General features: G+C 33.8%; 9 protein-coding genes across 9 annotated transcripts; all 9 read left to right on the forward strand.

The window, feature by feature from the left end:
• The first annotated feature begins 181 nt into the window (after window positions 1–181).
• On the forward strand, window positions 182–2,641 carry BX664DRAFT_335722 (autophagy-related protein 22-like protein). The gene is made up of 7 exons (XM_051545959.1): window positions 182–799; window positions 908–1,050; window positions 1,191–1,431; window positions 1,497–1,750; window positions 1,817–1,909; window positions 2,004–2,025; window positions 2,139–2,641. The coding sequence occupies exons 1-7, from the start codon at window positions 216–218 to the stop codon at window positions 2,551–2,553; spliced, it is 1,752 nt and encodes a 583-aa protein (XP_051399070.1). The 5' UTR covers window positions 182–215; the 3' UTR covers window positions 2,554–2,641.
• A 57-nt stretch (window positions 2,642–2,698) lies between these two features.
• BX664DRAFT_335724 (uncharacterized protein) lies at window positions 2,699–4,053 on the forward strand. The gene is made up of 4 exons (XM_051545960.1): window positions 2,699–2,834; window positions 2,935–3,314; window positions 3,407–3,552; window positions 3,620–4,053. Exons 1-4 carry the CDS (start codon window positions 2,723–2,725, stop codon window positions 3,936–3,938), a joined length of 957 nt encoding a protein of 318 aa, XP_051399071.1. The 5' UTR covers window positions 2,699–2,722; the 3' UTR covers window positions 3,939–4,053.
• A 968-nt stretch (window positions 4,054–5,021) lies between these two features.
• BX664DRAFT_335726 (uncharacterized protein) lies at window positions 5,022–7,290 on the forward strand (the record flags this gene model as incomplete). Its single annotated transcript, XM_051545961.1, has 3 exons — window positions 5,022–5,144; window positions 5,217–6,139; window positions 6,267–7,290. Coding segments are annotated over 3 exons (1,944 nt in total), but the record flags the coding sequence as incomplete, so codon positions are not given.
• Window positions 7,291–7,518: 228 nt separating this feature from the next.
• BX664DRAFT_335728 (kinase-like domain-containing protein) lies at window positions 7,519–8,847 on the forward strand. The gene is made up of 6 exons (XM_051545962.1): window positions 7,519–7,599; window positions 7,682–7,970; window positions 8,076–8,185; window positions 8,278–8,391; window positions 8,471–8,543; window positions 8,635–8,847. Exons 1-6 carry the CDS (start codon window positions 7,558–7,560, stop codon window positions 8,670–8,672), a joined length of 666 nt encoding a protein of 221 aa, XP_051399073.1. The 5' UTR covers window positions 7,519–7,557; the 3' UTR covers window positions 8,673–8,847.
• A 28-nt stretch (window positions 8,848–8,875) lies between these two features.
• On the forward strand, window positions 8,876–10,033 carry BX664DRAFT_157211 (uncharacterized protein). Its single transcript, XM_051539920.1, has 3 exons — window positions 8,876–9,044; window positions 9,361–9,687; window positions 9,936–10,033. Exons 1-3 carry the CDS (start codon window positions 8,982–8,984, stop codon window positions 9,951–9,953), a joined length of 408 nt encoding a protein of 135 aa, XP_051399074.1. The 5' UTR covers window positions 8,876–8,981; the 3' UTR covers window positions 9,954–10,033.
• Window positions 10,034–10,876: 843 nt separating this feature from the next.
• Window positions 10,877–15,479, forward strand: BX664DRAFT_335738 (uncharacterized protein). Its single transcript, XM_051545963.1, has 9 exons — window positions 10,877–11,102; window positions 11,181–11,297; window positions 11,385–11,505; window positions 11,612–11,845; window positions 11,916–12,218; window positions 12,294–14,799; window positions 14,870–14,961; window positions 15,032–15,149; window positions 15,213–15,479. The coding sequence occupies exons 1-9, from the start codon at window positions 10,939–10,941 to the stop codon at window positions 15,341–15,343; spliced, it is 3,786 nt and encodes a 1,261-aa protein (XP_051399075.1). The 5' UTR covers window positions 10,877–10,938; the 3' UTR covers window positions 15,344–15,479.
• BX664DRAFT_335746 (PIG-P-domain-containing protein) lies at window positions 15,387–17,315 on the forward strand. Its single transcript, XM_051545964.1, has 6 exons — window positions 15,387–15,867; window positions 15,933–16,145; window positions 16,227–16,342; window positions 16,444–16,516; window positions 16,582–16,700; window positions 16,774–17,315. The coding sequence occupies exons 1-6, from the start codon at window positions 15,533–15,535 to the stop codon at window positions 17,007–17,009; spliced, it is 1,092 nt and encodes a 363-aa protein (XP_051399076.1). The 5' UTR covers window positions 15,387–15,532; the 3' UTR covers window positions 17,010–17,315.
• An 858-nt stretch (window positions 17,316–18,173) lies between these two features.
• BX664DRAFT_335747 (uncharacterized protein) lies at window positions 18,174–19,466 on the forward strand. Its single transcript, XM_051545965.1, has one exon. It carries the CDS (start codon window positions 18,222–18,224, stop codon window positions 19,290–19,292), a length of 1,071 nt encoding a protein of 356 aa, XP_051399077.1. The 5' UTR covers window positions 18,174–18,221; the 3' UTR covers window positions 19,293–19,466.
• Window positions 19,467–19,646: 180 nt separating this feature from the next.
• Window positions 19,647–21,465, forward strand: BX664DRAFT_335748 (uncharacterized protein). The gene is made up of 2 exons (XM_051545966.1): window positions 19,647–19,838; window positions 19,902–21,465. The coding sequence occupies exons 1-2, from the start codon at window positions 19,687–19,689 to the stop codon at window positions 21,229–21,231; spliced, it is 1,482 nt and encodes a 493-aa protein (XP_051399078.1). The 5' UTR covers window positions 19,647–19,686; the 3' UTR covers window positions 21,232–21,465.
• The last annotated feature ends 75 nt before the right edge of the window (window positions 21,466–21,540 follow it).

Raw genomic sequence — 21,540 nt, forward strand, 5'->3', positions numbered from 1 at the left:
ATGTGAGTCCTTCATTTTTGTATCACAGTTTTAGTATATTTGTACATTTGTTTGGAAAAATAAACAACATCTTTGTTTTTGGTCTTTTATATTGTATTGTATTTTGTTTATGGAACTGAGCATCCAAGCCGATTTATTATCATCATTTAAACATTTACTTTATCTTTCTTTTCTCTCTTTTTTTTTTTAATTTTTTATTTCTTCATATCATTTCAATGTCCTCAGAATTAAGGTGGCAAAATGACCCTTTCAAAGTAAGAGGTCGGATTGATCCTACGACAGAAATAGGAAGAGAAGTATTAAAACAACCACCAGCAACAAGATACGAATTATGGAGTTATTATCTTTATTACAATGGTAACAATGGATACAATCTTTATTATTTCCTTCCTACTTTTTTACAATACTTGGCTCAGCAAGGAGGATTTGATCCAACCAAGGCAGGTCGACCCAAGTGCCAGCTGACTTCAAATACGGATAATGCACCATGCAATGTACCTTGGCTCAATCTTCAGGATGGTATTCCCGTCGTCTCCATGGTGATGTATGTCACCGCCATCTCCTTCAGTGCTCAATTCGTTATCTTCACAACGTTTGGTTCCCTAGCTGATTATGGACGTTATAATCATTATATTCTCATCGTGGCCACACTGATCAGCTGCGTTGCACAGATCTTGCCCATCTTCTATATCAACAATGACGGTTCAGGTTGGATAACTATATTGGTTCTTAATATCATCGCTTTGACTGCCTATGGTGTTACCTTGGTCTTTTATACTGCTGCTTTCCCGCTTTTGAGGTAGATCATCCAAGAATAAAATAATCCCAAAATGGTAACTGTGTTTCAAACACTCACCTTTCTCTTTTTCTTTTTTTTTTTTTTTTTTTTTTTTTTTAAAAAAAAAAGTGATAATTTACCTTTGGTTCGAAGTGTCCGTGCTGATCCTATGATATCTATTGAAGAAACTCAACTTATAGTCGAAAAGTGGAGAAATCATGTCTCGGCCGTATCAACTGCTTTTTCGAACATCGGCTTCCTTATCTATTCAGGTACATATCATACTATAATCAGAATTCAAAACTATATACTAATTCTTTTTTGTCTCATACTTTATCATGCTCATCCAAAAAAAACTTATTCAATTATCATCATCATCATCATCATCATCATCATCATCATCATCATACAGGTGTATTTGTTGGTGTTTCATTTATACCATGGTATAATGGACCATTTGTCAATGATCAATCTGGAACATTTGGGAATACTCTCGCATATTATTGTATTGGATCAGTTGTTGGTGGAGCCTATTGCTTGGTCAATGCATTACCCTATTTCATCCTCCGACCGGTTGGACGGAAAGGTCCTCCGTTGCCACCAGATCAAAGTCATTTTACTGTTGGTTGGAAATCTATATTTCAAGCACTAAAGTAAAATATCATCAAAAGAATGAGTGATTATATAACAAATCTTTTTTTTTTTTTTGATATCGTAGGGAAGCCAAAAAATATCGATATTTGTATTTATATATAGTATCCTATTTTTTATTTACTGATGGAGTGAATGCCATTAGCGTTTTACAACAATTTCTTCAAAATGAAATCACTGATTTTTCAGCAACGGCAAATGCAGGTATGGGATTAGTCACTGCTGTATTTTCTCTTATTGGATGTTTTTTCTTTCTGTTCTTGGCAAAACAATTTACTCTTAGTACAAAGACCATTTTGATGACCATTGTGGTAACAACTGGTAAAATCATATTGTATTTTTATTTTTATGGTATTGATCATCCTTTTTTTTTTTTTTTTATTGTAGGTATTTTACCACTCTGGGGATGTTTTGGTATTGGAATGGATAACTTTGGAATAAAAACTGTATGGGAACTTTGGGTATCATCAGCTTGGTCAGGTAATTCTTTTTTTTTTTTTTTTGATCATCATCCATCATCATTTCTATTTTATTGATAAAAGTAGAATGAATAATTATTTTTATTTTTCAATAGGCTTCTTCACAGGTCCAATTTGGTAAATAGAGAAAAACAAAAATAAAAAAAAAAGAGGTCGTGATGATTCACCTATGTCTTTTTTTTTTTTTTTATTAATTAACATCACTACGTTCATGATGATGATGAGATTAGGGCGTGGGAACAGACAATGCTTGCACAACTAGTTCCTCCAGGTAAAGAAAATTTATTTTTTGGACTTTTCGGTATAGCCAGTAAAGCATCATCCTGGATGGCTTTTGCAGTGATTGGTGCAGTGACAGAAAAGACGGCCAATCCATATTACGGTTGGCTTCTCATAGCCATCCTATTCGTTTTGGCTACCATCATCTTATGGTATGTTGATATGGAAGCTGCCAAGTTAGAAATGTTACATATTGAAATGCATCAAGAGCTTCTTGATCGGATGGCCACTAATAGAATTTCTTCTCCCCCTCCCCTTACTACCACCACTACGACTGAAGCATCTACATCCGTCGATGGAACAGATGTCATCGAAAAAGTGCCTATCATCAAGTTAGAACTATACTCTGATGGTAGTAAAAAATAATCAACACATAGATTGAACTTTAACAAAGCATTATGTCAAATATAGTTCAAAAAATTAAATACATTAAATCTCAGCACCTATATAAAAGCTTTTTTTTTTTTTTTTTTTTTTTTTTTTTTCTTTTCTTTCATTTCTTGTCTGCATACAAAAATATACCAAACTTCTTCCAATGTCCGCGTTTACAGATTTATTTGAAAAACTCATTGAATCTATCAACAAGTTATTAGAACCTGGTAAACAACCCAATGAAGAAAATTATCTTGATATGTCCGATATTTCAGGTACAAACATAATATGATGAACTAGATGAAGGTTGTAATATTTTTTCACCATTCTTTTTTTTTTTTTTTTTTTTTTTTTTGGATTTACTCATATTATTAGATCTGTTTAGAGAATACAAACAAACACATCCATCGGAATTATTACTGGGACTCCTATTGCAATTCCAACAATTTATTAGAATCTCTTTGGACTTGTTGGACGATGGCGATTTGACAGATGCTGGAACACATCTATTTGAATCAATTATCCCAAATGAATTTGTTGACCGTGATATCTTGGAAGCTTTTGTGGAACTGAGATCCTACCAATTGATCAACGATATGCAACAAGCAGCACTCACTGAAAATGAAGACTTGGTGAAGGCGCTCAAGAAAGCGTTAGATAGTTACTTTCCACAGAAATTGAATGAAACTTCGTTTGGATGGGATGATGATTTGACCAATTTTTACCTCATCAACATGTCAGAAAGGAGAGATCAGGTAAACTGTATACAGAAAAGGAGTGACAATGATGATGAATTCTGCAAACTTAAGGAAAGGTTGGAACTCATCTATCTTTGTATTTTATATAGATCTATAGTCAATTTAGTAGAAGTGACTCTGAAAATGAAGATGGATCATTAATGGGACCTGTTAACCATCAGGAATTATTAGAAATCTGGCATCCTATCTTAGAAGCATACTCTCAAAAATTCATTGATGAAATACGAACCGTAGCGTACGTTATACATATATATATATATATATGTGCTCCTTGACTAATTACTTTTGTTCAATTTGTCTAGGATTCAATTTGACCATTCCACCTCTACTTATTCCCAGCAAGCTCGAGAAAAGGTACGTAGTCGGCTTACTATTCATAATAGGATCGAAAAGAAGACTCGGAAAAGGTATACAAGATGGACAAATGAAGAAGTGACAGCATTGGAAAAAGGTTTGGCACATACAAGATCACCACAGTGGGCATTAATCAAGAGTCTTTTTCCAAAAGAACTGAAGGAAAGAACAACTTTGCAACTCAGGGACAAAGCTAGAAATGAGGTCATGTATTTGGAAAAAAATCATCTACCTCTTGGTGTATACAAGTATTCTTTTTGGGAATAATGTCTTTTTTTTTTCTTTTCTTATGTATCTGTAGTATAGCATTTTATAGTATTTATTTATACATATATAGTTTAGATTTGTTTGTTGAATAATAAAAACTACCTTTCATCTTCTTCTTTTACATGTCTAACCTTTGGATGGATGGAAGATTGGTCAAAACGCGTAGAGGTATCGGTGATCCAAATCAATTTTTTTTTTTTGCCTTTTTGCAAGGTTTTTTTCTTGCACACCTCTTTTATTCTTTTCTTTTTATTGACTGGACGAATATCTGATCTTCTTGTTTTTTTTTTTCTCTGTCTTGAAATGACATCTATCTTTGATAGTGAAGTCTTTCAAAAATTGAAGAAACTCGATCTCTACTCCAAACAACTCATCGATGCCTTGATGCGATCCCCTACCGTGGATGACAACAATGCTGCAAACAATTTGAATGGTATATATATAAAACAAAATACATACGAGCAAAAATAAAGTGTGATCTAACTCCATTATTATTTGGATCGGTCTTTTTTTTTCTTCTTTTTTTTTTTTATATTCTATAATGATTAGAACTGAAACAAGATATTTTGAAAACAAATCTTTACGTGGATATCCCTAGTATATTACCAAGTCTAGTCGATGCTATTCCAGAATGGTATTCTAATCAGGAGCAAGAAAAACTTACGACTTGGATTCGTCAAATCCTTCAAAAGGTCAATCTTGCCTCTTTTACACGATACTTGCTAACCGACAATATGCATGCTATTGGACAACTCTCTCTTTCTCATTTATCTGACGAACCAACAACTCTATGTCAATCTATTCTTTCTGCTTTTATTGATCTCAGAACCCGTTTACTTTATAGTTTAGCCTTGGAAAATTACTCAGAGTCAAACAGCCCTTATTCAACTGACAATGGTATTGATATGGATTCTCTTCTTGAACAAGCTCTCTCTCTTGACCCTCTCAGCTATGGATTTGGATCTCAAGAATATACTGTTCCCTTTATGGAAGATGTCAAAAAACGCAGGGAAAAGGTAAATTCTTTTTTTTTTTTTTTTGTTAAATCAAAACAGATATACTTATTTTTTTTTCTTGATTTAGATTTTTAGTCTGGATGATTTGGATGATCTTAATACCTTGATACCTTTAGATCGATTGAAAAATAGTTGTGAATCTGCTATTATATATCATAACCTTCGTACACCAACTATATCTGTGAATAACGTAAGTAAAAATCAAAAGAATTATATATATATATATGGTTTAATACTTACATACAATATATATCTTATTTAGATTCTACTTGAACCAAATACCCTTGATAATGTCGATATCTATATGCAAAGAAAATCAGCAACTGGAATCAAGTTTAAGAAACATAATGTCACTAACGATAACAATAGCTTATTACAAGAAGCAACAACAAATGACACAGTGATCGATCTTCAAAAGTTGAACAACAAATCTGATACCTCTCCTGTTCACCCAACTTTAGCAAAATCAACTGAAGGACTTTCGCATCACATTACTAACGATGACTCTGACACTTCCTCTATCTACTTATCTCCTACAGAAACAATTCAAGAACAATCACATAATATTACCGAAATCAATAACGATTCTGATACTTCTTCTATCCTTCCAACACCGTCGACATCAGCAGAAGAGCACTCACGCCATCATATTTACACTGACAGTTCCTCCATTCATCCATCACTTGAAGAAACGGTACAAGAACAACGAAATCATAACATCGACCTTATACGTTCTCCTTCATCCTCTAATCATTCAATATCAGATGATGTAATTCAAGAACCAAGACACGAAATGATGGGTGAGAATAGTCTTTCGGAACAACGGCAACATGTGGAGAACCATATCTATCCCTATTCTACTCAACTGCCTGCAGATGAAGAACGAAGAGAATTTGATCAAACTCCAACGCCAGAAGAAGAAGAAGAAGAAGAATTATATGAATTGGATACCAGCGATGAAGAATTTGATCTAGGCAAAAATATTGACAACAATAATACAACGGACGACTTTGACAAAGACAACACAGAATCTTCCGACTCACCCAATGATGGAGGCAATAATCAAGATCCTTGTATTAGTGGCAATAGTGGATTTCCACCTGGATATTTAGTCGATTCTAATCTTGATGATGATGGCAACCATGTTCCTACTTTGGCGATTGAAAGAAAACGAAATCATTCAAGGTAAAGTTCCCCCCTAAAAAAAAACAATTACAATATTCATCAAACATCTTTTATATGTGTATCATTTGGCTCATTCATTCAATTTTTTTTTTTTTTTTTGGTGGGTGGGTGCTTCTGTGTGCGATAGTTCTGGCGACCAACAAGAAGAGCGGTCTTACAAACGACAAACTTTGTCAACGACAGGATACGAAAAGGACAAGTCATTACAGTTTACTGATGATATTGATGAACATCTATTTTCTCAGTCACCACCGGGATCACAAGGAATATCACAACAACGTCAACAAGTTCAACAATCATCAGTAGCATTGCAATCGTCATCACCCTTACCATCATCCGCATCGGAAACATCACAAGCGCCTCTGTCGCCTTTAGCGTTACCATCATCATTAGAATTACAAACATCACAAGCATCTCCTTCGCCATCAATATTACTAGCATCGCCAATACCTGGATCACCATCACCCTCACAATCATCATCTGCAACAGAATCTTCGCAAACATCATCTCGACCAACAACAATAGGAGCATCAACTAGCATAAATAACCGGAAAACCTTCATCGGAAGAACAAGAATCAGAAAACGAGGGAATGTAATCAATTCTGCACCACGATCACCCGTAGCCATCCGCTGGAACGATAGTGATGACGAATTTATTCCTGATAGTGTCAATAATAGTGACAGTGACGAAGAATCTATTTCGGATGATGTCAATGATATGGACAGCACAAGGCAAGGAAGACGGCAACTGCCAACTACAATGCGACCTCTGCAAAAGGAACACTCACGAGCACGTCCAATACCTTATCGCAGACGTTACACTACCTGGACCAATGACGAACTCGATGCTCTCAAGGAAGGACTGGGTTATTTTAAAGGAAATAAATGGATTGCCATCAAGAATCGACATGCGGAACGGCTTAGAAATCGCACAAATGTGGATCTACGTGACAAGGCTAGAAACGAAATTGAAAGAAGACAGAAAGAAGGTCTCCCATTAGAAGAATTCCAATATGTTTGTTAGTTTTGTTTCCCTTCTCTCCCTCTGTCTTGTTTATATATATATATGTATTTTTATATACCTTCTCTGATCACTTATATATCATTTAATGCAATAAAAAAACAAATACTATAAAATATTGGATTCATCTTACAGACATTTTTATTGACTGGTTTTAATCTCTTTTTATTATGTATTTCCTCCGTTTTTTTTTAAAAAAAAAATTATCAATCATGGGTTTGTATGTATTATTGAAGAGTCTATTCCTCTTTCCTTAGTAACGTAAGTCGGTGTTAGAATTCATTGGTACAGAAAACACTTTTTTTTTCCTCTGTCTTGTTTTGATTTTTTGAATATTTTTTTTTTTTTTTTGGCACCATTTTTTTTTCTTTATCATACCCTTATTATACAATCGACATGACAACAGAACCTATTTGCATTAAACAAGGTGCTGAAGCAGTAAGTCATTGATAGAAAAAAAAAGAAAGTGTGCTCATAATTTAACTTTATATTAATGACTACATTATCACCTTTTTAATAGCGCGTATATGAACTATCAACGTTTTTAACAATAAAGGAAGGATGTATTGCCAAAGAACGATTCAAGAAAACATATCGACATCCTGATCTAGATCGACAATTGACAGCACGACGAGTAACGCAAGAAGCCAGATGTTTGTACCGGTGCAACAAAGCAGGCATGGATACACCTGCTGTTTATTTAGTGGATATACAAAAGGCAACCATTTACATGGAAAAAATTGTAGGCACAACCTTTAAACGATTACTATTGGACAATCAACACAATCAGTATTCTGATTTAGATCTCGGTAATATGATTAGGCATACCCATTGAAAATACCTCAAGTTTCAGATTTTTTTTTTTTTTTTTTACTAACGTGCATCCTTTTTTTTTTTTTTTTTGTCACTGGTAGCACCTATTGCAGACAAAATAGGAAAGGCATTGGCGAAAATGCATAGTATTGATATCATTCATGGCGATCTCACCACATCCAATATGATGCTTCGAGAAAATGGATCTGTAGTAAGTATAAAATAAAAGAAAAAGGAAATATATAAATATCTTATTAAGTTATATATATCTTATACATATATATATATTGACGAACACTATAGGTAACGATTGATTTTGGTCTAAGTTATGGTTCTAGTATGCCTGAAGATAAAGCAGTTGATTTATATGTTTTGGAACGTGCCTTTTCAAGTACTCATCCTTCCACAGAGCAATTGGTAAATTTAGAAATAGAACAATAAAATGGTGATCATCTAACCTCTCTCTTCTTCTTTTTTTTTTCTTTCCCGTCCATAGTTTGCAAACATCTTGGCAAGTTATATCAAGCATTACAAGCAATCTAAACCCATTATGTCTAAATTAGAAGAAGGTAATGAAATTGTGACACCTATCTTTACTTTTTTTCTTTTTTTTCTCACCTTGAATTTATCTTACTTTATATTATATTCTATATATGGTAGTGAGATTACGTGGTCGCAAGCGTACAATGATTGGATAAAGAAACATTCAATTGCTTGATTTATCCTTAGTATAGATTGTTGTTAGTTTAGATACAAATATGGCATTCTTTTTTTTTGATAAAGCTTCATTTTGATATATACTTTTTGAACGTATACATCCAATAAAAAGATATAAATGATATGCTTACAAATTGAAGCGGACATCCAAAAAAATCTTTATTTTTATTTATTTTTTTTTTTGTCTTTTTTCTAGTTTAACCACTCTTCTTTTTTTTTCTTTTTCTTTTCACATTCAATTTATATTATGGCTTCATCAGATCATTACAACGACAGCTTTACTGAAGACGATGATTCACAAGACGATAGTTACTCTGATTATTCTGTCAAATCCAAAACTCCACAGAAAAGAGGTAAAAAGATATACATATTGGATAGAACTGCAAAAAGGATAATAGTTAACCTCAACTATTTCTTTGTGTTTGTAGCTTCCTCGGCTACGAAGAAAAAGGAAAGTAAAGCGAAAGGTATGATAATAAAATATCAAACAAATAAATCTGTCGATTCTTACTTTGTGAACTTTCTTTGAATAACAGTAACAAGAACTCCAAAGCGACCTGGACGAAAACCTATTGAAAGTTCTTTGGATGAGGTACCAATACAATATTTCAAAAAGGAAGAAAGCGAAAAAAAAAATAATGAACTCACTTTTTTTTTTTTTAACTGTAGGAAACTAGTGATCCGAAAAACAAAAGAAAAGCTCAAAACCGAGCAGCACAACGTGCATTTAGAGAACGCAAAGAAAAGCATGTGGTTGAGCTTCAAGAACGTATCCGACAATTGGAAGAAGAAAAATCAACAAAAGAAGTCGACTTGGAAACGGAAAATGCAAAACTCAAAGATGAATTGGAAAAATTACGACAAGAAAATTATGCCTTGAAAGATGCCAAATTTACTTTTGAATATCCACCACATGACACCAAAAACATAACAGCAAATATTATTTCGAATACACAACCTTTGGATTCACCACCATTATCATCAACTACACCATCCATTGAAAGTGAAAATAGTATCGTTAGTATTGGTGATCATATTCAAGAATCAAACAAAAGCTTTTGCAACAAGAACAACAACAGTAGAAGCAACAGCAGCAGCAGCAGTAGTAGTAGTACTAGTAGCTCAGGAAGTGAGCACTACTCACCCTCATCCGAAGTCAAATACGACAATGGTGTCGATGGTTTTAGTCTTGATGAAAACAGCAACAAAGGATTCAACACAGATAATCATGCATCAGTAGCGACATTTGGTATTTTCAATGACTTTGACATCAATTACACCAATACTTCAGCACAACATCCCGTTAATAGCGATCTTTTTCATGGAAAAACAAACTTTGCTTTCTCAACCTATCGAAATCCAACAACAGCGGCTGATGAATGGTTATTAGAGGAAAATACAGATCTTTCTGCACTATTTGGTATGGACACAACCCAGCATGGTTTGACCCAACAACAACAACAACAACAACAACAACAACAACAACAGCAACGATCGAACAACACAACTCTATCAGATCCAACGTTTGATCAACAAATACAATCATTTTACAACAACATGTACAGCAACAATCCATTTACCAATACCAGTAATAGCATAAACAACAACATTACCACTATCAATAGCATCAATAGCATCAACAGCATTAACAATAACATTAACTACAGCATAAATAGCAATATAATCAACAACAACAACAACAACAGTAACACGTACATTAATGATCAACAACACAGCCATGTTAGATATCCCATCGATCCTGAATTGACGCCGTCCAAAGCTATGGTGATGGAAACTATACGACAAGGAAAAGAACAAGGAAAAACTCGACTAGAAATCAAGTATGATATCGTCAAGGCACATCCTGACTTTGACATCGATATGTTATGTAAACAACTCCAAAGACAATCTCTTTGTTATGATAGTGGAAAACCTTTTACTGACAACGACTGGGAAATTGTTAGCAACTGTGTCAAACAAAATTAGATTAGTTTTTATATATATATATACTATCTTAGTTTATTGATGATTCTTTTTTTTTTTCTTTCAATAAAATGAAGACACAATGCTGTAAACATGCATAGACCGGAATTCAAATAAAAAAAAGTTCTCTCTTCGGATTTTCCATTTTTAGTGGGTCAGTTATTTTTCCTTTTTTTCCCATTTCTTTTTCTTTTTGTCTTTTTTTTTTTTTTATTATATCCACTTGTTTATACCCTCATCTCTATTTGTACAATAACCACAACGATGCAAGACTCTCCTCTCATTACTTTTGCTTGGTGTCCTACTACTCCTATTCTTGCTACTGGGTCTTATCATAGTAAAACGTCTCAAATAGAACTTTTCCAATTGAGTACCAACCTATCAGGTACAATACAAAAATCAATTGGTAAGGTCAATTCTTCTTCAAGGTGGGTAAGATGGTATATATATATTATTTTTATTAGTTTTAAATATATTCTCTAATCTTTTTTTTTTTTTTGGATAAGATTATCTGCTTTGGCTTGGGGGAATTCACAAATAGCTAAACCTTGGGGTATCTTGGCAGCAGGAACAAATACTGGTGGTTTGGAATTATGGGATCCTTATGCTATATCTGATCATGAGTAAGCATTTCAATCCTGGGACCTCTTCTAGTTTTTTTTTTCACTTACCACAACCAATGTTTTATATTATTATTATTTATTCTCTAGTGATTCTAACAAAAATGCATTCCTATCTCAACGAACAACAACACATACACAGTCTATTTTTTATATGGATTTCAATATACACCAACCCAATTTACTTGTCACCGCTGGTAGTGATAATGAAGTAAAGAAAAAAGTTCTTTTTTTTTGGGGGGGGAAAGGAAGGACGGAACACAGACTATTTGGTGCCACAACTGAATTGATCATGATTTTTTTTTTTTATTCCATAGGTTTTCATATGGGATCTTGCCAATAATCCTGAAATACCTTATACTCCTGGGGCTCATACACCTAATATGGATGAACAACTTACAAAAGTGGGATGGAATTGTCAAGTCCCTTATATATTGGCTACCTGCTTTTCTAATGGTCATACATCTATATTAGACTTAAGATCCAAAAAGAAAGTAATGGAATTAACTGGTAGATATCCTTTATCATCTGTAGCTTGGCATCCTGATATCGTAAAGTTATAGAGTATACTATAGAATATTTGTTTTATTTTAATTTTTTTTTTTTTTTTTTGGACCGTAGGCTACGCAATTGGTGACTTCTTCAATGGATGATACGCATTCTGTGATCACGTTATGGGATTTGCGCAGAGCTAATACTCCTGAGAAGACTATGCAAGGCCATTCAAAAGGTGTCCTGGATTTATCTTGGTGTCGTCAGGATAGTGAACTCTTAGTATCAAGTGGCAAAGATGGAAAGATTCTTAGTTGGGATCCTCGAACTGGCTCTTACACTGATATAGCTGAATCCGATTCTTCATCTATTCAAATTGATTTTTGCCCTCGAAATCCAAATTGGTTGGCATCGGCATCTTTGGGTGGCGAGGTACAAAATGATAATATGAATACAAACAAGAAAAAAAAAACACTAACATCATGTGATATCCGACTCTTTTTATAGATTAATGTATGGTCTATTCAACATGGTCATAGGACAACTTCTTTGGAAGGATACAATCCTGATATTATCCTTGAAGAACAACATCTTCCAATCAAACAACCACCTAAATGGTTACGTCGACCTGTTGGAGCTACTTTTGGTTTTGGTGGAAAATTGGTTTTATTTGGTCATCATCCAAGATCAGATTCTCAACGTCAGGAACAACAATCGGATGAACTTACCACGCGGAAAGTGAAATTGACAATCATCAGCGATACAGATATAGTGCAACGATCATCAACTCTAGAATACGCCAAAATTGATCATCAGATGTTATTGAAATTTATGGATGAAAAGTGTCAACAAGAATATGTCAACAATCATTGGCGTCTCCTGAGAATATTGTTTATGGAAAATGCAAGAGAACAACTGATCAGCTATTTGGGTCTAGACAAACAAGAGCTCTTGTTGCAAAAAGCCGTGAACTTATCGACATTATCACCATCGTCACCATCATCATCATCATCGCCTCCATCTCCATCTCCTATATCATCTAACATCAATATGAATACGACAACAAAGCAGATTTCTACTCTTTCTGGTATTTTTCGATCTGCAGATATTCATCCTCCTTCCGATATTGACTTTTTTTCACAAACAGCTCCACCAGAGAGGAAAACAATAACATCGGATACGTCAATACGGGACTCTAGGATTTCTCGAGCAGTGGCTATAGGGGATTTTGAATCAGCAGTGACACTTTGCTTGGAAGACGAATCACGGATGGCAGATGCTCTGATTTTGGCTGTTAGTGGAGGTCCCGATCTCTTCAATCGAACAAGACGACTCTATTTGGAACGACAAGCGCATGTGTCCTATCTACATCTTCTGGATCATCTAGTACGTCAAGATTTGATGACTTTTGTTCAAAACAGCCATGTCAACGATTGGAAATTGGTGTTAGCCGTCCTATGTACGTTTGCAACCTCGGATGAATTTGCAACTCTATGTGAAGCATTGGGTTCACGATTGGAAACTGCTTCTACTTCTGCTCCTCCTACATCCTTATATACTTTACCTCCACCGGATGAATTACTACAACATGCCTCAATATGCTATCTTGCTTCTGGGAAACTGGAACGACTCTTACCTCTTTGGATTGCTGAACTTGACCAACATGACGAAACGGATGCTCAGAATTTGGAATTACAAGAATTTATAGAAAAAGTGATGGTATTTCTTTCTGCTATTGAATTTGATGATCCTTTCTTGACTGATAGCGGACATTCTGATATTATTACAACAACATCAACCTCTAATAAGAATACTCGATGGATGGATATACTCTATAGTAAGTACTGTGAATATGCCTATTTTTTGGCAATAAATGGGCAACTGGATACAGCATTCAAATATCTTGGTCTTGTGCCTGACAGCTTTTATGGACAAAACGGCAATGAAGGAATGGCTATTATTCGAGATCGGATCTATCGTGCGACAAGTCATCATGGAATGATTCTTCTAAATATGGACCATACGTCTCCTTTTGGTTCTTATCATATCATTCGTGATTCATCTTCGGAGCAGACTGAATCGGTGGAGCACCAAATTTATCAGCAACGACGATACCAGCAGCAACAATACCAGGAGCAACAACAACAACCACAGCGGCAACATCATCATCCTCAACAACAACAATATCAACAGCAACAACAGGAGCAACAGCAACAACAATATCATCATCATCAACAACAACAGAAACAACCACAACAGCAGCATCAACAACAACAACAGCAACATCAGCTACTATTTCATCGTCCTTCACTCGATATTCTTCAACCTCAACATCAATATTTGGCAAAGGATCGAGGAAATGATAGGTATGCCAAGGACAGCAACGCGGATGCACTTTTTATGACAGCAAGGGATATTCCTTTCTTTGATCCGCCAACAAATAGCGAAACTACACCTCCTTTGCGACAAGAAACACATTTTTTTGATTCATATACACCACAAACTGACTCTCCAACTACCTTACACAACACGGTCGACACATCTACTGAAGCAATAAAAAGCACCTATCTTGACATGCAATCATTATCGGCCACGTCACCTATTACATTACAAAACAGGGATACGGAAGGATTTGATTATTTTGAAAAACAACAACGACAAAACTACCAAAAACAACGACCACAGTATACAGATACTCCTACATCAGGACCTCCTACTGCACAACATTTATGGACTCAACACATTTGGGGAACCAATAAAGAACAACAACAACAACAAAAGTCACCACCATATCCATCTCCTCAAAGAAATCATCAAAAGACGACCTCACCTCAATATCAAGGCACACAAGGAGGAAAAGCACATCAACATCATGTAGAAAATTCAGATATCTTTTCATCAGCGGAAACACAGGATGAAAAATCGTCACCTCGTTTTCGAACATCACCTCACAATCCTTCGAATCAATTACATAGATCTCCTCAAGGAAATATGCCAGAGAAAAGACGTTATCGTAAGTACATTTTAATAAAATAGAATGAATGAATTGATCACCTTTTTTTTTTTTTTTACGACATACTTAGCGAAAGAAGATCGATCTCATATCAAGCCAGAACATGAACCAATCTATCAAATCTTATCACAAGCTAGTCCTCAATCAAGACATCGCATGGAGGTAAGAGAGAGGGAGAAAAAAAAATTTAAAGTAATTCATATTCATATTCTACTTTTTTTTTTCTTCAAAGCATGGTCAACGGAAATATTGGGAAGATACAGACAAAAGATTAGGATATTTATTTGAACAATTGAACAATGATGATGTATCTGACAGTGTGGCTCAATCATTACTAGAACTTGTACAAGGTAAAATTATATAATGATGAGTGGAAAGTGATGTTTAACTATGATCTAATTTTCTTATGATAGCATTTTCGAATGGTCGTTATGAACAAGCTTTGAACATCCAAATGAATCTAGTGACAACAAAATATGATGAATGTAGCAGTTGGCTTTTGGCGGTGAAACGAATTATTGAATATGGTAGACAAGGTGCCTAGTTTAGTTATTGACTTTGATCCATTTTTAGCAATAAAAAAAATCCAACCATTCTTTTTTTTTTTTTTCTTCCTGCTTTGTTGTGTATCATATTTGACTTCCGACAGATTTTTTTAATTCGACTTCAAATTTTTTTTTTTTATTTTTGATAACTACTTTTTCCGAAGTTTTCTTTTCGATTTAGCAAACTCATGGAAGGCAAGGATGACGAATATAATACGAAAGTTTACAAGAATCGCCTTACGTTGATTACGACTACATTGGACCAAGTGAATGAAGAAGAGGACGAAGAAGATATACGGGATCGACGGTTTCGAACTTCACCACTAGGAACCTCACAATCGGCTATTTCACTACCAGCATTGGCTCGTACTTCTTATGTGGATAACTTACAACCACCATTACATGCATCGCCTATTGATCTGGAAGAACAAAAAGATCAGTTTCAATACCAACCATCGGCGTTTTTATCAACAACGACACGTCCTGGAAGAACAAGTTTGGATGATGAAATACCAAAGCGAATGTAAGTGTTGTATATAGAAAGAAGTTTCTTTTTTTTTTTTTTTTTATTATTAACGAACTTTTTAGAAAGGGTCGACGCAATTCCTTTAGTAGTTTCTTATCCAAGAAATATGCCAAGACAAAGTTACAACAAGATCAAGAAAGAATATTACCCATCATCAATAATAGCAATATAAAAGATAATAACAACAATAATAAAAATAAGAACAATGGTATCAATAATGGCAATACATCAACAAAAGAATTCCAAAAGGGTCATAGACCAAGATCCTTTTCCGAGTAAGTGGATATATATATATCTTTCAAAACATTCTTACTCAGTCTTTTTTTTTTTTTTTTTTTGATAATTATATATGTTAGGGTTCCAGCTATTCCAGCTACCATTGAACGTGCTCCACCTGTGGCAATCACCAACAAAACACCAGTATATGAATATTATGGATTTGTTATGTATCTAGCTTCCTTTGTAGTATTTGGTAAAAAAAAAAAAAAAATGATATTTGATGGTTGACTACTTTTACCTTAATGGGTTTGGCATGGATTTTCTTTCAACTTGTATTTTTTTTTTCTTTGTTAGGGCTTTACGCTATTTGGGCATATGTTCCTGATCACATTTTACATGACATGGGTATTACTTATTATCCAAATCGGTAAGTTATATTTCATTGTGATTATTATTGTATTCATTTTTTTTTTGTATTCTTTTCTAACTTAGATATTGGGCCCTTGCTATTCCTGTATGGTTGATGACTTTGGTATGGTTTATTTTTATTTCTTATATGACGATCAATTTGATGAATACACCACCATTTGATTCTTATGATTGTATTACTGGTAAAGAGTCAAAAAAAAAAAAAACAGAAGATTAGTATATGATATATTTATTTATTTTTTTTTTTTGAATTAGATGAACATGCCAATATGATGGAAATGGATACACCATTATTAGAAGATCGACCTGATGATTGGATGCCTGAATTACATGATATTCCTATTGGAGTGGTGAATGCTTATCTTTATCAAGAGGATAATGAACTTAACAAGAGAAAAGATGGTGGAACAAGAGATCATCTCATCAATGGAACATTTACGCGGTCATCATCAGGAACCAGAAAAGGCAAGATGAACACCAAGAGATCTTGATTACAAGTTGGTTATTCTTTGATTAGATATAGATTATAGTGTGTAATATAGAATTTTTTTCTTTTTTTGTATATTTGGTTTCTTCCCCACTCTTTATTTTTTTTTTTATTTATTATATCCAATAGTTTGTATCTATATACATATCTATATTTGTTTATTACAATTCCTTCAATATAGTCATCATCATCATCATCATCATACCCTTTTATATTAGTTTTCTTTATCAAATTGAAATAAACATGTGAGATCGGAAACTGATAATGATAACAACTAGATTTCCCTTTTATGAAATAAACCCTTTTTTTTCATCTTTAGACATTAGTCCAAGGCAAATCAAAGTATCTAAACTAAATTCAAATAACAGACAAAATATGTTTTGATTCATACATCAAACCATTTGATACATATATATATATATATATATCGGATGATGATCATATGATAGTACAAGATATGTCTCCGTCTACCGGGTTAGCAAGAGAACAAGAAGACGGTTGGTTGTCTGCTGAGATTCAATCGTCATTCATTTTGTGTGTGTTCCCCTTTTTCTGATTCCTCGTCTTCTGAGAGAGAGGAATCCATAATAATAAAAAAAAAAAAAATAAAAATAAAAGATCTTGCAATTTTGATTATTATGAAACAAGTACTGACATAGATTAAAAAAAAAAAATAAGATCATTTCCATTTTTATTCATATCTCATCAATTGACAAAGAAAAATCATAAAGTTTATAGTTATCGGTATCTCCACCAATCATAATCATGAATTCTCCCGATGGAAAGAAAGAAAGATACGAGCGGGGAAGATGGAAGAAGATCTCCCCACCACTCATTGACTTTTTTTTTCTTTTTATTAATAATAATAATAATAATAATAGAATTATAATTTAGAATAAAAACAATGATGATGATTATATATTAGACTTATGTTCATTTGATTCATCTTATAATATAGAATAAAAAAAAAAACGATCCTTTTTCCGATCTCCTCCCTTGGATTATTCTATAAAAGGGACAGTGACACATATGATAAGCTCGGGTTAAAAGATACTGATAAGGAGAAAACCCAGCTCTAAAAGTGGTATATGCTATATTTTTGAAAGTTTTTGGTATAAAAGTCAAATTCGATTTATTTATTTTTCTTTCTTTCTTTTTTCACTTTATATTTAATTCCTTCTTATCTTTTTTAATAATAAATATATATATATATATCATGTCTGTGTTATCGAACAACTCTATTTTAAATAAATATCTTAGTCTGGAACAACGCGGCAAGGTGCAAGTTGAATATGTATGGATTGATGGTTCTAACAATGTACGTTCCAAGACTCGTACTATTGACTTTGTACCCACATCAGCTTCTGAATTATCTGAATGGAATTTTGATGGATCTTCTACTGGACAAGCTGAAGGTCATGACTCTGATGTATTGATTCAACCTGTTGCTCTTTATGCTGATCCTTTCCGTGGTGGTGATAACAAGTTGGCTCTTTGCGCTACTTACAATCCTGATGGTACACCTCACAAGACTAATTATCGACATGCTTGTGAAAAGATCATGACTACTCATGCTGATAGTAAACCTTGGTTCGGTATTGAACAAGAATATATGCTTTTCGACCTTGAAACTAATAAACCTTATGGCTGGCCCAAACACGGTTTCCCTGAACCTCAAGGCAAATACTATTGTGGTGTTGGTGCTGGTAAAATCTTTGGTCGTGATATTGTTGAAGCTCATTATCGTGCTTGTTTGTATGCTGGTATCAATATCTCTGGTGTGAATGCTGAAGTAGCTCCTGGTCAATATGAATATCAAGTGGGTCCTTGTGAAGGTATTGCTATGGGTGATGAATTATGGATCTCTCGTTATATCTTGGAACGTGTGGCTGAAGACTTTGGTATCGTCGTCTCTATTCATCCTAAGCCTGTCAAGGGTGATTGGAATGGTGCTGGTTGTCATACTAACGTTAGTACATTACCTATGAGACAAGAAGGTGGTCTTGCTGAAATTGAAAAGGCTATCAACAAGATGTCTAAACGTCACTTTGAACATATTGCTGTCTATGGTGAAGATAATGATCAACGTTTGACTGGTCTTCATGAAACTGGTAACATCAATGATTTCAGTTACGGTGTTGCTAACCGTGGTGCTTCTATTCGTATTCCTCGTCATGTTGGTAAAGAAGGTAAAGGTTACTTTGAAGATCGTCGTCCTGCTTCCAATATGGATCCTTATCGTGTTACTGGTATCATTGTTGAATCTATCTTTTTGCCTGATAACTAAAAAAAAAAAAACTGGTGATTATAATATTTGATGGTTGTATAGTATCTTGAAAGTTAGGATGATGTATCTTTTTTTTTATTTATTTTTATCTTTTTATTATTATTATTATTATATCTTGTACAGCATTTTTATTAGACCTATTATTTTTGAATAAAAAACATTCTTTTCTTTTTATTTTTTTTTATCCATTGACAATGATGCATCCAATGAATGGGATAACCGGAGATCAAACTGTGTAGTTGTCTCCCTGATGACTTTTTTTTTTGACCCTTACTTTTTTTGGTTCCTCCTTAAAACTTCTTTACTTTCCTTTTTTTCTTTTTCTTTCCTTTTTTTTTCTTTTTCTTTTCTTTTTTTTTTTTTTGTTTTAAATCAATTTTTATCTTTCCTTATAATGACTCGTTTACATAGGTTATTATATTATTTAGTTATTTTACTCTTCTTCTTTTTTTTATCTATCACTTTTTTACCAAGATCTCAACCAACTACAATAAAACCAACAAGTCCTCATCATAGTACAAAATATCTTTCTTGGCTTCCTCATGGGTAAAAGAATAAAATAAAATAATAAAATAATAATAATAATAATAATAACATTTTCTTCATTAGAGAATTCACTGATCAACATGAAGCTTTTAGAAATGCTATACGACTTGGACAAGAAATGAATCGAACAGTAATAGTACCTATGCTTCGATTGGGTAAACCTCTTTTATGGCAACCTTTTGAACAATTAGAACAAGCTTACAGAAACCAAGACAAGAACAATTTACGACAAATATGTGAAACGGAAGAACGGCTGTTGAATGACCCTGTTTGTACCACCCTCAATGATTGGACAGAAATTCCATGGTCCAGCCTCTTTAATCTCAAAGCCATCTCTATCGAATTCAACATTCCGATTATCGAACGTACTAAAGGACATGGATGGGGTTTACATGATACTGCTGTAATGGATATTACTGATGTGGTTGTGATTGATGCTATGACTTATTCTGAAAATACCACTTTTATACCAATGGATAAAAAAACAACATGGGGATTCCTTGGACGACAATTTAATCAACGTATTATGAAGCAACAAGAAGAAGAAGAAGAAGAATACAATACAAACGCTGGACTTCCCTTAAAGACGGTCATTAAACCAACTCAATGGAAAGATGTGGAACATAGACAATATATTCAATTTGGTGCACTTTCTTCTACACCACGATACCAAGTTCATTCGACATCACGACAAATGGCATTACGAAAAGCACTTAATCGACATCTTCTCGTCACACCAGATCAAATGGCACCTTTGAAAGCACAGGCAGATAGCGTTATTACAACATTGGGTGGAATGAATCATTTTAGTAGTTTACGATTGAATTTTGCCAAGGTAATAGCGTTGGATGCTCGAGTGAATAAAAATGCAACAACGTCAATGATAACGATGGATGATTTGGATACAGCGACCCAAAAAGAATTGATGGATGCAGTAGTATTGGAAGTATTCGGTGATATTCCTATCAATCAAGCTGTTTCTGCTGCCATGCCGGTGAATCCTGATTCCAAGCTTGCAAGGGTTTTAATGGAACAACGTCAACAACCATCTTCATCGTCATTCGAACGTCAACAATTATTGGATGCATGTATTGATTATCGAGAAAATATTGAACATCGTTACCCAATTTATTATTTAGTCAATGATCATATTCCTTCTCCAGCAACTCGACCTGATATCTATGGACCTTTGTTATCCTTTTTCCCTTGTCTTTTTACCAAGAATGATATGAAGCAATGGAATAAATTGGACATGGTTAGTTGGCCTTCTACTCTTTCAGTTTTACAAGATCAAGGTGTTGATTATGAAATCATGTTGGATCCCATGTTGGATATTTTAATTGCTGGTCAAGGTAAACATATATATATATATATTATTTTATTTTATTTTTAATCAATACTCTATTTAATTATTATTAGGCTATTCCTTTTTCGAAGTACCTAATTCTCCACTTACAAGGTTTATGAGTTGGCAACGACATCATAGCAATACGACAGTTTCATCTTAGAATAGATCATTATTACATATATTACCTAGTTATTATTTTTATTTATATATATATTTTTTTTGTATATAATTTTATTTATAAAATCTTGCATGATATTAAAGCGCGGCATTTGAACTGAACACATTTTTTTTTTCGAAACCAAAAGAATCACTGTTTCCCTTTTCTTTCTTCAATCGAAAACCCTTGTAAAAAAA

Source organism: Halteromyces radiatus (assembly GCF_025201355.1).
Source record: "Halteromyces radiatus strain CBS 162.75 chromosome Unknown BX664scaffold_5, whole genome shotgun sequence".
Classification (NCBI taxonomy): domain Eukaryota; kingdom Fungi; phylum Mucoromycota; class Mucoromycetes; order Mucorales; family Cunninghamellaceae; genus Halteromyces; species Halteromyces radiatus.

Excerpts from the sequence above, each read along its gene's own strand:
- BX664DRAFT_335724 (XM_051545960.1), top strand. The coding sequence starts at position 2,723 with ATGTCCGCGTTTACAGATTTATTTGAAAAACTCATTGAATCTATCAAC. Across the intron at positions 2,835-2,934 it reads TGATATGTCCGATATTTCAG|ATCTGTTTAGAGAATACAAA; the intron begins GTACAAACATAA and ends TCATATTATTAG. Across the intron at positions 3,315-3,406 it reads TGTCAGAAAGGAGAGATCAG|ATCTATAGTCAATTTAGTAG; the intron begins GTAAACTGTATA and ends TATTTTATATAG.
- BX664DRAFT_335722 (XM_051545959.1), top strand. The coding sequence starts at position 216 with ATGTCCTCAGAATTAAGGTGGCAAAATGACCCTTTCAAAGTAAGAGGT. Across the intron at positions 800-907 it reads GCTGCTTTCCCGCTTTTGAG|TGATAATTTACCTTTGGTTC; the intron begins GTAGATCATCCA and ends TAAAAAAAAAAG. Across the intron at positions 1,051-1,190 it reads CGGCTTCCTTATCTATTCAG|GTGTATTTGTTGGTGTTTCA; the intron begins GTACATATCATA and ends ATCATCATACAG.
- BX664DRAFT_157211 (XM_051539920.1), top strand. The coding sequence starts at position 8,982 with ATGATTCACAAGACGATAGTTACTCTGATTATTCTGTCAAATCCAAAA. Across the intron at positions 9,045-9,360 it reads CAAAACTCCACAGAAAAGAG|GAAACTAGTGATCCGAAAAA; the intron begins GTAAAAAGATAT and ends TTTTAACTGTAG.
- BX664DRAFT_335728 (XM_051545962.1), top strand. The coding sequence starts at position 7,558 with ATGACAACAGAACCTATTTGCATTAAACAAGGTGCTGAAGCA. Across the intron at positions 8,392-8,470 it reads ATCCTTCCACAGAGCAATTG|TTTGCAAACATCTTGGCAAG; the intron begins GTAAATTTAGAA and ends TCCCGTCCATAG. Across the intron at positions 8,544-8,634 it reads TATGTCTAAATTAGAAGAAG|TGAGATTACGTGGTCGCAAG; the intron begins GTAATGAAATTG and ends TATATATGGTAG.
- BX664DRAFT_335747 (XM_051545965.1), top strand. The coding sequence starts at position 18,222 with ATGTCTGTGTTATCGAACAACTCTATTTTAAATAAATATCTTAGTCTG.
- BX664DRAFT_335738 (XM_051545963.1), top strand. The coding sequence starts at position 10,939 with ATGCAAGACTCTCCTCTCATTACTTTTGCTTGGTGTCCTACTACTCCT. Across the intron at positions 12,219-12,293 it reads CGGCATCTTTGGGTGGCGAG|ATTAATGTATGGTCTATTCA; the intron begins GTACAAAATGAT and ends CTCTTTTTATAG. Across the intron at positions 14,962-15,031 it reads AATCAAGACATCGCATGGAG|CATGGTCAACGGAAATATTG; the intron begins GTAAGAGAGAGG and ends TTTTCTTCAAAG.
- BX664DRAFT_335748 (XM_051545966.1), top strand. The coding sequence starts at position 19,687 with ATGACTCGTTTACATAGGTTATTATATTATTTAGTTATTTTACTCTTC. Across the intron at positions 19,839-19,901 it reads CTTTCTTGGCTTCCTCATGG|AGAATTCACTGATCAACATG; the intron begins GTAAAAGAATAA and ends TTTCTTCATTAG.
- BX664DRAFT_335746 (XM_051545964.1), top strand. The coding sequence starts at position 15,533 with ATGGAAGGCAAGGATGACGAATATAATACGAAAGTTTACAAGAATCGC. Across the intron at positions 16,343-16,443 it reads AGCTTCCTTTGTAGTATTTG|GGCTTTACGCTATTTGGGCA; the intron begins GTAAAAAAAAAA and ends TTTCTTTGTTAG. Across the intron at positions 16,701-16,773 it reads TTCTTATGATTGTATTACTG|ATGAACATGCCAATATGATG; the intron begins GTAAAGAGTCAA and ends TTTTTGAATTAG.